The 12328-nt window shown below is 48.9% G+C and overlaps 1 protein-coding gene across 2 annotated transcripts; it reads left to right on the forward strand.

The window, feature by feature from the left end:
* The first annotated feature begins 615 nt into the window (after window positions 1-615).
* On the forward strand, window positions 616-7470 carry ZDHHC24 (zinc finger DHHC-type containing 24). 2 transcript variants are annotated; one of them, XM_061163085.1, is made up of 3 exons: window positions 616-983; window positions 2169-2446; window positions 6468-7470. In XM_061163085.1, exons 1-3 carry the CDS (start codon window positions 703-705, stop codon window positions 6761-6763), a joined length of 855 nt encoding a protein of 284 aa, XP_061019068.1. In that variant the 5' UTR covers window positions 616-702; the 3' UTR covers window positions 6764-7470. The 2 variants fall into 2 exon arrangements, with proteins under 2 accessions (XP_061019068.1, XP_061019073.1); XM_061163090.1 differs by lacking the exon at window positions 616-983 and adding an exon at window positions 1026-1185.
* Window positions 7471-12328: the final 4858 nt, after the last annotated feature.

Raw genomic sequence — 12328 nt, forward strand, 5'->3', positions numbered from 1 at the left:
AAGCCACGGGCCCTCTCTGAGTCTTTCTCCATATGTACAACGAAGATGACGAGAATAATCGTGGCTGCAGACCGCTCTGGAAGTTGTCTTTTGGACCTCCTCCTGACCCTTCTTCTCCTGAGCCGCGGTGGTGGGAAGCAGGGACCACTATTCCCATTTCACAGTCAGAAACACCGAGGCGCCGAGCTGTTTTGAATGTTTTCTGGGGTGATGAAGGGAGACACTCGGGCATGAAGAGGGATTCCAAGCCAGCTGGATGGGCCGAAGCAGGGCTATTAATATCGGGGCTACTGGGGGAAGAGGGGGAATGTGCTGAGCCGGGAATCCCCGACGCCACCAAGGCTGCAATTCAATCCTTGCCTGCTGGCCGAGCCAGCTTGCCCGGTGGCCGCGGGAGGGGCGGGGCGTCCGCGGGGGGGGCGGGGCGTCCGTGGGGGGGGCGGGGCGTCCGCGGAGGGGCGGAGATATAACAGCGCTGCCCTACCCGGTTCCAGCGCCAACGAGATTCCAAGCATCTCTTTGGCTCGTTCGGCCGTCCAATCACATCTCCGTACCTGTGGGCCCGCCCAGTGAACCGGGTCGCTCACGCGCCTCTTCCGAGCTTCTATTGGTTGTAGCAGACGTCTGTTTGCCACTATCCCTGCCTCAATACGGAAGCGGTGGGGTACTAGCGGGGGGTCCTACCGCTAGTGGGTGCAGGCCATGGGGCAGCCCTGGGCGGTGGGGACCGCGGAGGCGGCTCCCGCGCGGCTGCCCCTCGTGCTCACCGCACTTTGGGCCGCGGCGGTGGGCCTGGAGCTGGCTTACGTGTTAGTGCTCGGCCCCGGGCCACCTCCGCTGGGACCCTTGGCCCGGACCCTGCAGGTTGCTCTGGCAGCCTTCCAGCTGCTCAACCTACTGGGCAACGTGGGGCTCTTCCTGCGCTCGGACCCCAGCATCCGGGGTGTGATGCTGGCCGGCCGTGGTCTGGGCCAGGGCTGGGCGTGAGTGGGGCTCGGGATCTGGCGCGGGGGAGAAGCGGGAGCTTGGCGCAGGGGGAGGGCCCTAGGACCTGAAGATGTTTGAGCCGCTTGTTAGAGCCAGAGAACGCTTTTACAACCAGAAGGCAGAACGAGTTTCATTCATTCACTTACGAATATTATTGAGCACATTATTATGTGCAGGGTACTATTCCAGGCACTGGAGGTACAATAAACCGTATTCCTGATTTCAGTGGGGGAGGGGACAGATGATAAACTTCAGGGTCATAAATAAATAACGTAGAATGTTAGAAGGTGTTGGTGGTCAGGAAACAGAAAGAGTGCAGTCTCAAATAGGGTGGTCAAGGTAGGTTTCATAGAGAAGGTGGCGTTTGAGCAAAGACTTGAAGGAGAAGGGAGAGTTAGCCATATTCATCTGGGGGAAGAATGTGCCAGGCAGAAGGGACAGGCGATGCAAAGGCTCTGAGGCAGTTGTGTGCCTAGCATGTTTCGGGAACAGCAAGACAGCCAGTGTGGCTGAGGTGGTGTGCAGGGGGAGAAGAGTTTAGAGATATAAAGACTTTGTAAACAGACTTTGAAGACTTTGCTTTTTACCAGAAGTGAAATGGAGAGCCATCTCAAGGTTTTGAGCAGAGGAGGCATATGATTTAGATTTTATTTTATTATTTCTTTTCCTTGGTCTCGCTGTCAGGCTTGTGGGATTTTACTTCCTGGACCAGGGATCAAACACAGACCCTCAGCAATGAAAGTGAGGAGTCCTAACCACTGGATCGCCAGGGAATTCCCCTTAGATTTTTAAAGGATCGGTCTGGCTGCTGGGGCGAGACTACAGTAGAGGGGATAAAGGTGGAATCAGGGAGACCAGTCAAGAGGCTGTTGCAATAATTCAGGGCAGAGTTCATGGTGACTTGGACCAAGCTGGTAACAGTGGAGGACAAAAGTTTGCTCCCAGATGTCAGAAACCAGCCAAAGACCTCAGGACTGGCATTGTCAGACCTGCTGTGCTAGAAGTGGAAAGGCTTGGGAAGTGGTGTTCAGCCTGCATTTACTCCCCCGTGAAGAACCTGAAGCTTAGCAAGGGCAGGGGCTGTGCCTGGTTCCCCAGGATGGGCTCAGGGGCTGATCCAGGCACCATGACGGGCTCTCCGAGCTTCTGGAGGGACTGATCCTGTGGTTCCTTCCCTGCAGTTACTGCTACCAGTGCCAAAGCCAGGTGCCGCCGCGCAGTGGGCACTGCTCAGCCTGCCGCATCTGCATCCTCCGCCGGGACCACCACTGCCGCCTGCTGGGCCGCTGCGTGGGCTTCCGCAACTACCGGCCCTTCCTGTGTCTCCTGCTCCACGGCGCGGGTGTCCTGCTGCATGCCTCTGTGCTGCTGGGCCCGGCCCTGTCGGCCCTGCTGCGAGCCCACACACCCCTCCATACTGCCGCCCTGCTCCTGCTGCCCTGGCTCATGTTGCTCACAGGTGGGGAGCCCTGGATGCGGGGGAGTGTGTGTATATGGGGGGGGGGGGGGTCGGGGGAACCTCCCCACAGAGGCTGAGGCCCATCCTGGTGGGCAATGGGATTCCTGGCGGGTTCTCCAGGTAGTGCCCTAGGGACCCAGTCCCAAGGTCAGTTTCAGGAGGCAGGGGCAGCTGGGTATTCACGTGGGTGTGCAGTCTGGTAAATCACAGGGCCTGGACACAGGTACAGAGCTCTGGCTGAGAGAATCAGAGGAGGAAAGACTGGTGGGATTTCACTGGGCGGGGCAGATGGGATGGTGAGGGAGTATTCTCAGTAGGGACGTGGCATTCAGACCTAGAGAAGTAGCGTGAACAAAGACTTGGAGGTTGAGAGCAGGGAAGACATTTGGAGGGAAACGTGAGGATTAAGGCTAGGATGTAGATGAGGACTGGGTGATGGAGGGCCTTGAATGTGACGTGAGGAGATGGCCCTCACTTGGCTGGGCAGTGGGGAGCCAGTGAAGGTTACAGGCAGGCGGAGGTCCAGTGTTTGGAAGTTGGGAGGGGACGTCTTGGATCAGGAGGCTGCTTGAGAGGCTGTGTTCTGGATGAACATACTCTCCTCCGACACCACCGAAAACAGAAACCCCACTGGCCTTTCATACTTTGTCCTCTGCCCCCCATGATGCCCCCCGTGATGCTTTGGGATTCCTCTCCCCAACCCCTTCCTCCTGAGCTGTCCACAGTCCTCTCTGTAACCTTGTCCTGCAGTTACTAAACTTCCGGACCACCCCGAACAGCGAGTATGTCTCCTTATCCTATCCAGACCCAGCTCTGTCCCCAGGATCCCCTCCTTGCGGCCCAGGGGAGACCTTGGGAGGAGGCCCAGTGGGGTTGTCAGCGCCTTCCTCTGCTGACCCTGGCCTCCTGCACTGCCCTCCTCAGTGACCTCCCTGTCTCCATGGACACTCAGGCCCTCAGCTGCTCCTCTCTGAACGAATGACCCACCTTGGTCATCCACGGTTTCCCACTTGCTCCCCACAGTCACTGAAGACAGTCCATCACCAAGTCTCTCTCAGCCCTGGGCCTTGTTGAGTGCATCGGCATCCAAAAGTCTGGGTGAATGGCCCCGATGGCCCAATTTCTTATCTTCGCCTCCCACATCCCACCCCAGTCCATCAGAATCCAAAATGTGTCACCTCCCAAATCACCCCATCAGTCACCCCCTCTCTGCTCCCACCTCCTCTCCTACCCAGCTCACTCTTTACTCTGACAGGAGCTCCTGGGCCTCACCTTTCTGTCCGTCAGCACCTGCCACTTCACCGCCCTCCTGCACCATTTCCACCAACCTCCTGCAGCACCTCTCGGCTCCATCTTCCTTCCACTGTGCCTTCCTGGCTCCTCTGTGTCTGCCCTTGTGTCTCCTTAGAGCTGCTGATACTTGTCCTTCGTGACAGCTGATACTTGTCACATTCACGGCTGTGACCTCAGCAGGCCCTCAGTAGTTCCTGGTTGTCCTCCACTGCAGCTCAAACCTTCCCACTTTCCTGTCCTCCAAACCCCCATCTCTCTTAAAAATCCATCACAGAGAAAAGTAGTTCAGAATTGGCTGTCCTGTCCCGGGGCGGAGGCTGACTGCCCCAACTTCCCTGGGTACCCAGCCCCTTCTCCCTGCTCGGAGGCCTCACACTGTGGGTCGCCTCTCCTCCGGCCACTCCAGGCTGCCTTCCTGGGCCTCCTTTGGGTTTTCCAGCTGGTACCAGGCCTCTCTCATCCTGTGTCCTCCTCCTCCAGCTCAGGCTTTCTGGCTCTTCCATTGGCTGCCAAGTCAAAGAACTTGGCTGGGCTCAGAGGCTACTTTTCCTTGCCTCTCCCCACCCCTGTTCCAAACTGGCTTCAGCCCCCACCCATTCTTCAACACTGCTACAGACCCCTGGCCTCTCTCTCCATGAAACCCAGAGGAGCCTTCTGAGTTCTCTTCTTGCTTCATGAGACCTTTCAGCCTCATACCACTGATGGCCTTCCACCTCCTGAAAGGACTCTACCTGGACGTCACTGACAGCTTGTACTCTGAGTTTCCTCCTTCCTTTCTGGTTTCCCTCTCTCTGGTCCCCAAAGACCTGGTTTCCTGGCTGAGGCACCGTTCTCATTTCCCTACACACTCTACTGGGTCTCAGAACCACCTGGGTACCAACCACTCACAAATCTGCACATCCAAGCTGGGCTTCTCTCCTGAGCTTCCAGAACCATCCACTCAGTAGTTTTGCAGACATCTCTCCATCCTGCCTCAGGACCTTCAAACAGAGTATTTTCTCCTCTCTTCACCTAGCAAATACCTCCTCAACTTTCAGTTGTTGTTCAGTCATTCAGTCGTGTCCCAGCTCTTTGCAACCCCATAGACTACAGTACACCAGGCTTCCCTGTCCTTCACTATCTTCTGGAGTTTGCTCAAACTCAGGTCCATTAAGTCAGTGATGCAATCCAACCATCTCATCCTTTGTTGTCCCCTTCTCCTCCTGCCTTCAATCTTTCCCAGTGTCAGGGTCTTTTCCAGTGAGTCACATCTTCGCATCAGGTGGCCAAAGTATTGGAGCTTCAGCTTCAGCATCAGTCCTTTTAATGAATATTCAGAGTTGATTTCCTTTAGGATGGACTGGTTTGACAAAACGTGGTCCACTGCAGAAGGGAATGGCGAGCCACTTGAGCATTCTTGCCTTGAGAACCCCATGAAAAGTATGAAAAGGCAAACTTCAGACACCACCCGAAATAGACAACTCTCTCAAAACAGATGAAGTTTATTTCCCTGAGCTTCTTAATAAGTTTGCATGTCATCTCCCCACCCCCACCATAGGCTCTTTTATATAAACTAATTTTTGCATTTTAATTCATTCATTCATTGTTTTTGGCTGCATTGGGTCTTCTTTGCCTCAGCAGGCTTTCTCTAGTTGTGGTGAGCAGGGATGACTCTCTAGTTGCAATGCAGGCTTCTCGTTGCAGTAGCTTCTCTTGTTTCAGAGCAAGGGCTCTAGAGTGTACAAACTTCAGTCGTTGCAGCTCCCAGGTTCTAGAACACAGGCTCAATAGTTGTGGCACACAGGCTTAGCTGCTCCGTGACATGCGGGTCTTCCCGGACCAGGAATTGAACCCTGCATTGGCAGATGGATTCTTTACCACTGAGCCACCAGAGAAGCCCAGCTCTCTATTTTGAACTTTTTATTTTGTATTGAGGTATAGCCGATTACCAATGTTGTGATAATTTCAGGTGAAAAGTGAAGCCAGCTCTTTTTTTTAACTGAAGAAAAATTCACATAGCATGAAACTCATAATTGTAACCATTTTCAAATGCACAATTCAGCTGTCTCTAGTATACTCACAGTGTAGTCCAGCCATCACCACTGTCTAATTCCAGACCATTTTCATTGCCCCCAAAAGCAAGCCTCTATCCCTTAAGCAGTCACTCCCCATCACCCACCCTCGAGTGCCCCCAGCCCCTGGCAACCACTGATCTTTTGTCTCCATGGATTTGCCTATTTGGGACATTTCATATCAATGGCACCATATAATACGTGACCTTTTGTGTCGGACTTCTCTCGCTTGGTGAAACATTTCATGGCATCTTGCAGTTCACTGGTTCAGCTGATACTTATTACCTGTTATAGATGAGGATGGTCCAGGATGCTTTTGCTGGCATCACACCCATCACAGCTGTCTGTCATTAAGTAACTGAGACATGATCCCTTGAATCTCTTGTGAGTTCCCTGAGACTGGAGATGCTAGCCTGGCATTCGTGGGGGGTGCTCACAAGGGTGTGGTGCAGGAGTGAAGGTTGTGTCTAGGGCAGGGGGCTGTGTGTGCCCAGTTCACCGGTGTGTTCCCGTTAGCCAGCACAAGCTGGCCAGCGAGCAGTGACTCTGCAGGTCGCTGAGCAGAAGAACGCGCCCTGCTCCATGGCAGAGGAGGGGACGGGAGGAGGGCAGGGGCCAGGCTCTGGGAGGGCTGGGCCTGCTGCTGCTCCCTTACCCTCTCTGCTCTCCCCCTGCAGGCAGAGTGTCTTTGGCACAGTTCGCCCTGGCCTTTGTGACTGACACGTGCGTGGCGGGCGCGCTGTTGTGCGGGGCCGGACTGCTCTTCCATGGGATGCTGCTGCTCAGGGGCCAGACCACGTGGGAGTGGGCTCGGGGCCAGCACGTGTACGACCTGGGCCCCTGCCACAACCTGCAGGCAGCTCTGGGGCCCCGCTGGGTCCTCGTCTGGCTCTGGCCCTTCCTGGCCTCCCCATTGCCGGGGGACGGGATCACCTTCCAGACCGCAGCCGACGTGGGACTCATGGCTTCCTGACTCCAGGAAGCGCCCGAGCTTGTGCAAGCTGCATAAGGCAAGGAGAGGGGACTTGTAATTCATTTCAGGCCCACCCCCACCCCCAGCCTCAGAGGGAGGCAGGCTGGTACTTGATGCCTGCTTTCAGCAACTCCCATCACCACCCTTGGGCTTGCCCATGCCCAGCTTGGACTCCTAGGGGCCAGGGCTTGGGCCCTGCGATTCAGCCTCTGTCAGTGGCCCCTGAGGACTGTGAAAGGTCTGGCAAGGGGCTGCTCGGCCTGCCTGGCTGCCCCATCGCCAGGTTAATAAAGTGCCCACTTGGTTCTGGAACTCCCTCCAGCTTTGTGGGTTTTTGGTCCTCCTCCGTGGCCCGGGCTGTTGTTTTTGTTTCCTTTGACTGTCAGGCCTGGGAACCACAAAATGCCTGAGGGTGTGAGGATCCAGAGCTCTGCCTCCTGTGGCCTTGGGGCAGGGGGGCTGGGGAGTCAGGGTACAGCAGGCTAAGACAGAATGTAGTGGTCCATGGGTATGAGAACCCACACTTCTTCCCAGGTTGAGTGCTTTATAGTGAGGAGCTTGTCAGCAGCCACAACCTCACTGAACTTGTCTCCAGCTAACCCAGTACCCTGGGCAGCAATTATGCCAGTGAAGAACGTTAATGCTCTGAGGGGTGATGTGATAAGATTTCACGGGGTAGTAAATGGAGGAGTCCAGTTATGAACCCAGATCTTTGCACTTTGTACTTCACCCTTTTTTGCCTGACCAAAAAAATCAAGGCAGAGAAATCCGGGTGGTGGGGGGAGGGATGTTCAAGCATCTGTGCAGGATGGTGCCGAGATGGCTAAGCTCCTCCCCTCTGGCCTCTTCGGGAGCTCCTGGTTAAACACTTACTTAAATATAGTGAGTAGACACTTCCCGTTACACGTGGCAAGTTTAGCCATGTGAGTTTACTTGTTTCCTCTTAAAATCTAAAGTGATAGTAAAGAAATGAAAAATGATATAAATTTACAAAGAGAAAATAGGGAGACAGCAGTAGACCAAAGAACCTGACAACATCTCGAGAGATGAAAAGTGGATAGAAGCTCATTTACCCTCCTAGAGAACCAGACGCTGCAATTAAGTGTTCCCCGAGGGAGGGGCCAAGAGGCCACCAAATCCCCAAGCCCTGCAGAGGCCCTGGAGAGGGTCTGGAGTTCCACCAGCACCATGGAAGGCGAGGTTTGGGGCCGACAAGAGGGACTGATTTAAGATCTCTGTGAGGAGCAGCTAGACTGTCCCTCCCCCCAGGACCCACCTGACCCCTTGCAGCGAAGCAGCTACCCCACTGCGGTGGAGGTGTGGGCTTTTGAAGAAGCTTTGTGTCTTGGGGGAACTGGGGAGGGTGGGGGTGAGGGGCTGGACCAAAAGTCGGGTTGAGTTAAAATCTACAAATGCTGCTGAGGCAGGGGGTAGCCCTCCGATGACATGGCAGGTTGCCTTCCAAGAACCCTCAGAGAAGCCCAAGGCTCTGCCCATGCCCCCAAAGGTTTGAGCTGCTAGGACTTTGCTTTTTTAAACAGCATGCACTATTACTATTTAACTCTATTAGGAACTTGCTGTAGCTGTCTCTTTGTACATAAGCTCTGGCAGACTTCCCGTTTCCTTCTCTGCTTTACCCCCATCCTCTAGAATCTTTTCTTGTTTTGTTTGGTTTTGAATTAAATAGTGAAGGGATGCAAGGAAATATTTAAAGAACACCCTCCCCACCCCCACTTCAGAAATGGATACCCAGACTTCCCTGGCAGTCCAGCGGTTAAGACTCCGCGCTCCCAGTGCAGGTGGATACCCTTTCCTTTCTAATCCCTGCTGTACCTCTCCCTGGTAGAGGAAAACACTGCCGTCTGAATCATTCCCTTGCTTGCTCTGTGATTTATTATAGATGTTTTGCATGTTTCTGACTTTTATATAAATGAAGCTACACCATGTTTATTTTACTGCAATTTGCTTTTTCCTTTAATACCATGTTTCTGAGATTTACCCAAATTAATATGTGTAGCTGTAAGGCATTCCTTTTGCTTGCTGTATAGTAATCCATCGAACATACAATTTATTTTTCTCTTTTGTCCCACTGATCATTTTATCTACCTGTGTGTGTTCCCCTAAGATCTATACTTGGCCCTTGCTCTTCCATATAAATTTTAGAATCCGCTTGTTACGTTCTATCAATAAAAACCCCTTTGAAACTGTGACTGAACCCAACTGAATCTATATTATCAGTTTGGGGAAAATCAACATCAACATGAGATTGAAGTTTCCAGTCATGAACATGGTGTATCTCTCCATTATGTTTTCAATAAATTTATTTTTCTCATAAATTGGTTAAACTTAAGTACTTGATATTGTGCTGCTGTTATTCATGGCTTATGAAAATAATTTTTTATGTCCAAGAAATCTAAAATTTACAATTTACTTGAAAATTCTGAGTTTTCTGTATGTATTATCATCTCTATGATAAAAAAAAAAAAATCTTCCATTTTACTTTTTATATCTCTTATTTTTCTTGCCTCTCTGTCTGGGTGGAGGAAAGTATGGGCACCCTTGACTTGCTTCTGACATTAGAGGGAATAATTTCAATATTTCACCATTAAATATATTTGCTGGTTTTTGTAAAAAAAAGAAAAAGTCTTTTATTAGGCTGAGAAATTTCCCTTCTGTTCCAAATATGCTGAGTTTTTATCCTTTTACTTTCATTCTCTGCCTCCTAAGAATGGCCTGAATATGGATTTTTAAATGTTTTCTATTTGAAGTAGTCACTTTTTCTATTTTAATTAAGTTATTGGATAAGTTTCTACCCCTTTGTGCCATCACCTGTCTTTTCTAGTTTTTTAATTTTTTATTTAAAGTTATTTTTGCTGGATGTGGAATTCCAGGCTAATAGTTATTTCCTGTCCATATACTGAAAACTTGTCTTTATGGTCTCCATTTTGTTGCTGCTGTTCCTTTGAGGATACTTTTCGTCTCCAACCGTTTTAAAGGTTTATCTATCTTTGGTATTCAGCAGCTTTACTGTGAGGTGTCCCAGTGTGGTTTCCTTTGTACTTATCTTAATGGGATTCCTTAGGCTTCCTGATTCTATGAATTGATGTCTTTCATCTGCTCTAGAAAATTGTCTTATCTTCAATTCTCCACCATCTTTCTCTGTCCCCACTGGAACTCTGATTAGACCTTCCTACTCCATCCTCCTTGTCTCTTACATAGCTCATATTTTCTCTGTTTCTGGCATTCTGGATAATTTCTACACATCTATCTCCCAGTTAAGTCCTTCTTCAGCTGCTAAACCAACCTATTGCAGTTTTTCTTGTTTCTGTTTTTAGTGGTTGTACCCACTTATCTGTTGAGTTTTACATGTCAAATGTTTTATCATTTCTAGAAATTGTTTGGTTCCTTTTCAGACTTGCTTATTTTATATACTCTTGCTATCTTACATTTTAAGTTTCCTTTTTCTTTAAATATATTGAAAACACATATTTTATATTGTTTGGTAATTCCAGTACCTTAAGTTTTTGAGGCCTGATTATGCAAGTTTATCGTTTGCTCTTGCTCACAATGCCATATTTTCTTGCAATTCATGAGTTTTGACTGTGAATTCATACTTTTTGGAATTTTATCAATGGGAATTTTTTAAGATTGAGTTAAAAGTAAATTCCTCCACAGAGGAAATATGTTTATCAGTTGCCTGATGACAAACCAACCCGGCACTTTAAATTCTCAGCTAGGGGTGTTTTGGATCACCCAGGTATTGTCAATTCAGGTTGCAGACTTATTCAGGCAGGCATGTGGTTAAAAATTATCCGGAGAGATTTTTTTCCCCCTCTTCTACCCAGTACTAGACTTGAAAATAGGCAGTTTCTCTTGTTGATTCTATTAAGATTTCAAAGAACCAGCTTTTGGTTTTCACTGATTTTTCTCTGTTGATTTCCTATTTTCAATCTCATTGATTTCTGCTCTTTTTATTTTGGATTTACTTTTGCTCTTCTTTTCCTAGTTTCCCATGGTGAAAATGTAGATTATTGATTTTAGGTCTTTTTTCTTTTGTAATATATCCATTCAGTGCTATAAATTTCCCTCTAAGCAATGCTTTCACTGCCCCCACAAATTTTGATAAGTTGTTTTCATTTTAATTTAGTTCAAAATATTTTAAAATTTGAGATTTCTTCTTTGACCCCATGTATTATTTACAAGACTACTCTTTAATCTCCAAGTATTTTGAAAGCTTCCAATTATTTTTCTTAATGATTTTCTTAATGATTTCTATTAAATCTGTTAAGTGGTTTTTATGGTACAGAATATGATCTGTCTTGGTGAATGTTCTATGTGAGCTCCAAAAAAATGTGTATTTTGGTGTTGTTGAAGTAGTCTGTAGATGTCATTTAAATCCAGTTGATTGATGGTGCTGAACTCAACTATGTCCTTGAAAAGGTACCTTAATTAAAGACTGAACAGAGAACAAAAAGAGCTGAGAATTAAAATAACAGAATTTTAGGGAATTCCCTAGTGGTCCAGCAGTTAAGACTCTGTGCTTCCACTAAAGAGGGTGCAGGTTCGATCCCCGGCTGGGGAACTGAGATCTACATGCCATGTGGTGCAGCCAAAAAACAAAATAAAATAGAATTTTAAAAACAGTTCCAGAGAAGAGTTGAAAGGTAAAAATCTCTCAGAAAATAGAGCCAAAAGATAATACAAGAGAAGACAGAAGAACATCAGAGGATTCAGTTCTGTTCTCTCTGAAATTATTATTTATCAGTGGTGGGCTTCATCAGAATTCCAGAAAGAACAGAGAAAATGGGAAGAAATCACTCAAGAAACAATTTTCTGGAATTGAAGGATGCAAACCTCCACCCTGCAGCATAACAACTAATGACACATGGTAATGTGTCAGATGTTTCAGAACCTCAGAGAAAGTCAGAAGCAAAAATGGCATGGAGCTTCTCAACAGCATTACGAAAAATCAGAATACAAGGGAGCACTACCTTAAAAATGATTTCCTTACATAAAAATGACTTTCACCTTCCAATTTTCGACCCAAACTATCACATACATGTATGAAGTGAATAAAATCTTCAGACAAATGGTGTCTTAAAATTTTTAACTCCAGTGAGTTTTAAGAAGATTCTTTTAAAAATAATTTATTTTTTGGCTGTGCTGGGTCTTTACTGCCGCGTGGCGTTTCCCTAGTTGGAGCGAGCAGGGGCTACTCTCGAGTTGCAGTGCGCAGGCTTCTCTTGTGGAACACAGGCTCTAGGGCGTGCGGGATTCATCAGTTGCGGTTCAGGCTCTAGAGCACACAGGTTCAGTAGCTGTGCATGGGCTTAGTTGCTCCGTGGCATGTGGTATTCTCCCAGATCAGCTGTCAAACCCAAGTCTCCTGCATTGCAGGCTGATTCTTTTACCACTGAGCCACCAGGAAAGCCCAACTCTAGTGACGTTTTAGAGAAGGTACCTGTGGATGTGCTTCACCAGGTGAGGGGTAAAAGAACTATGAAAAAGGACACAGGGTCCAGGAATTGAGGAATCTGGCCCAGAACATGGCAAACAGAATTCCCA

Source organism: Dama dama, chromosome 2, assembly GCF_033118175.1.
Source record: "Dama dama isolate Ldn47 chromosome 2, ASM3311817v1, whole genome shotgun sequence".
Taxonomy (NCBI): Eukaryota; Metazoa; Chordata; class Mammalia; order Artiodactyla; family Cervidae; genus Dama; species Dama dama.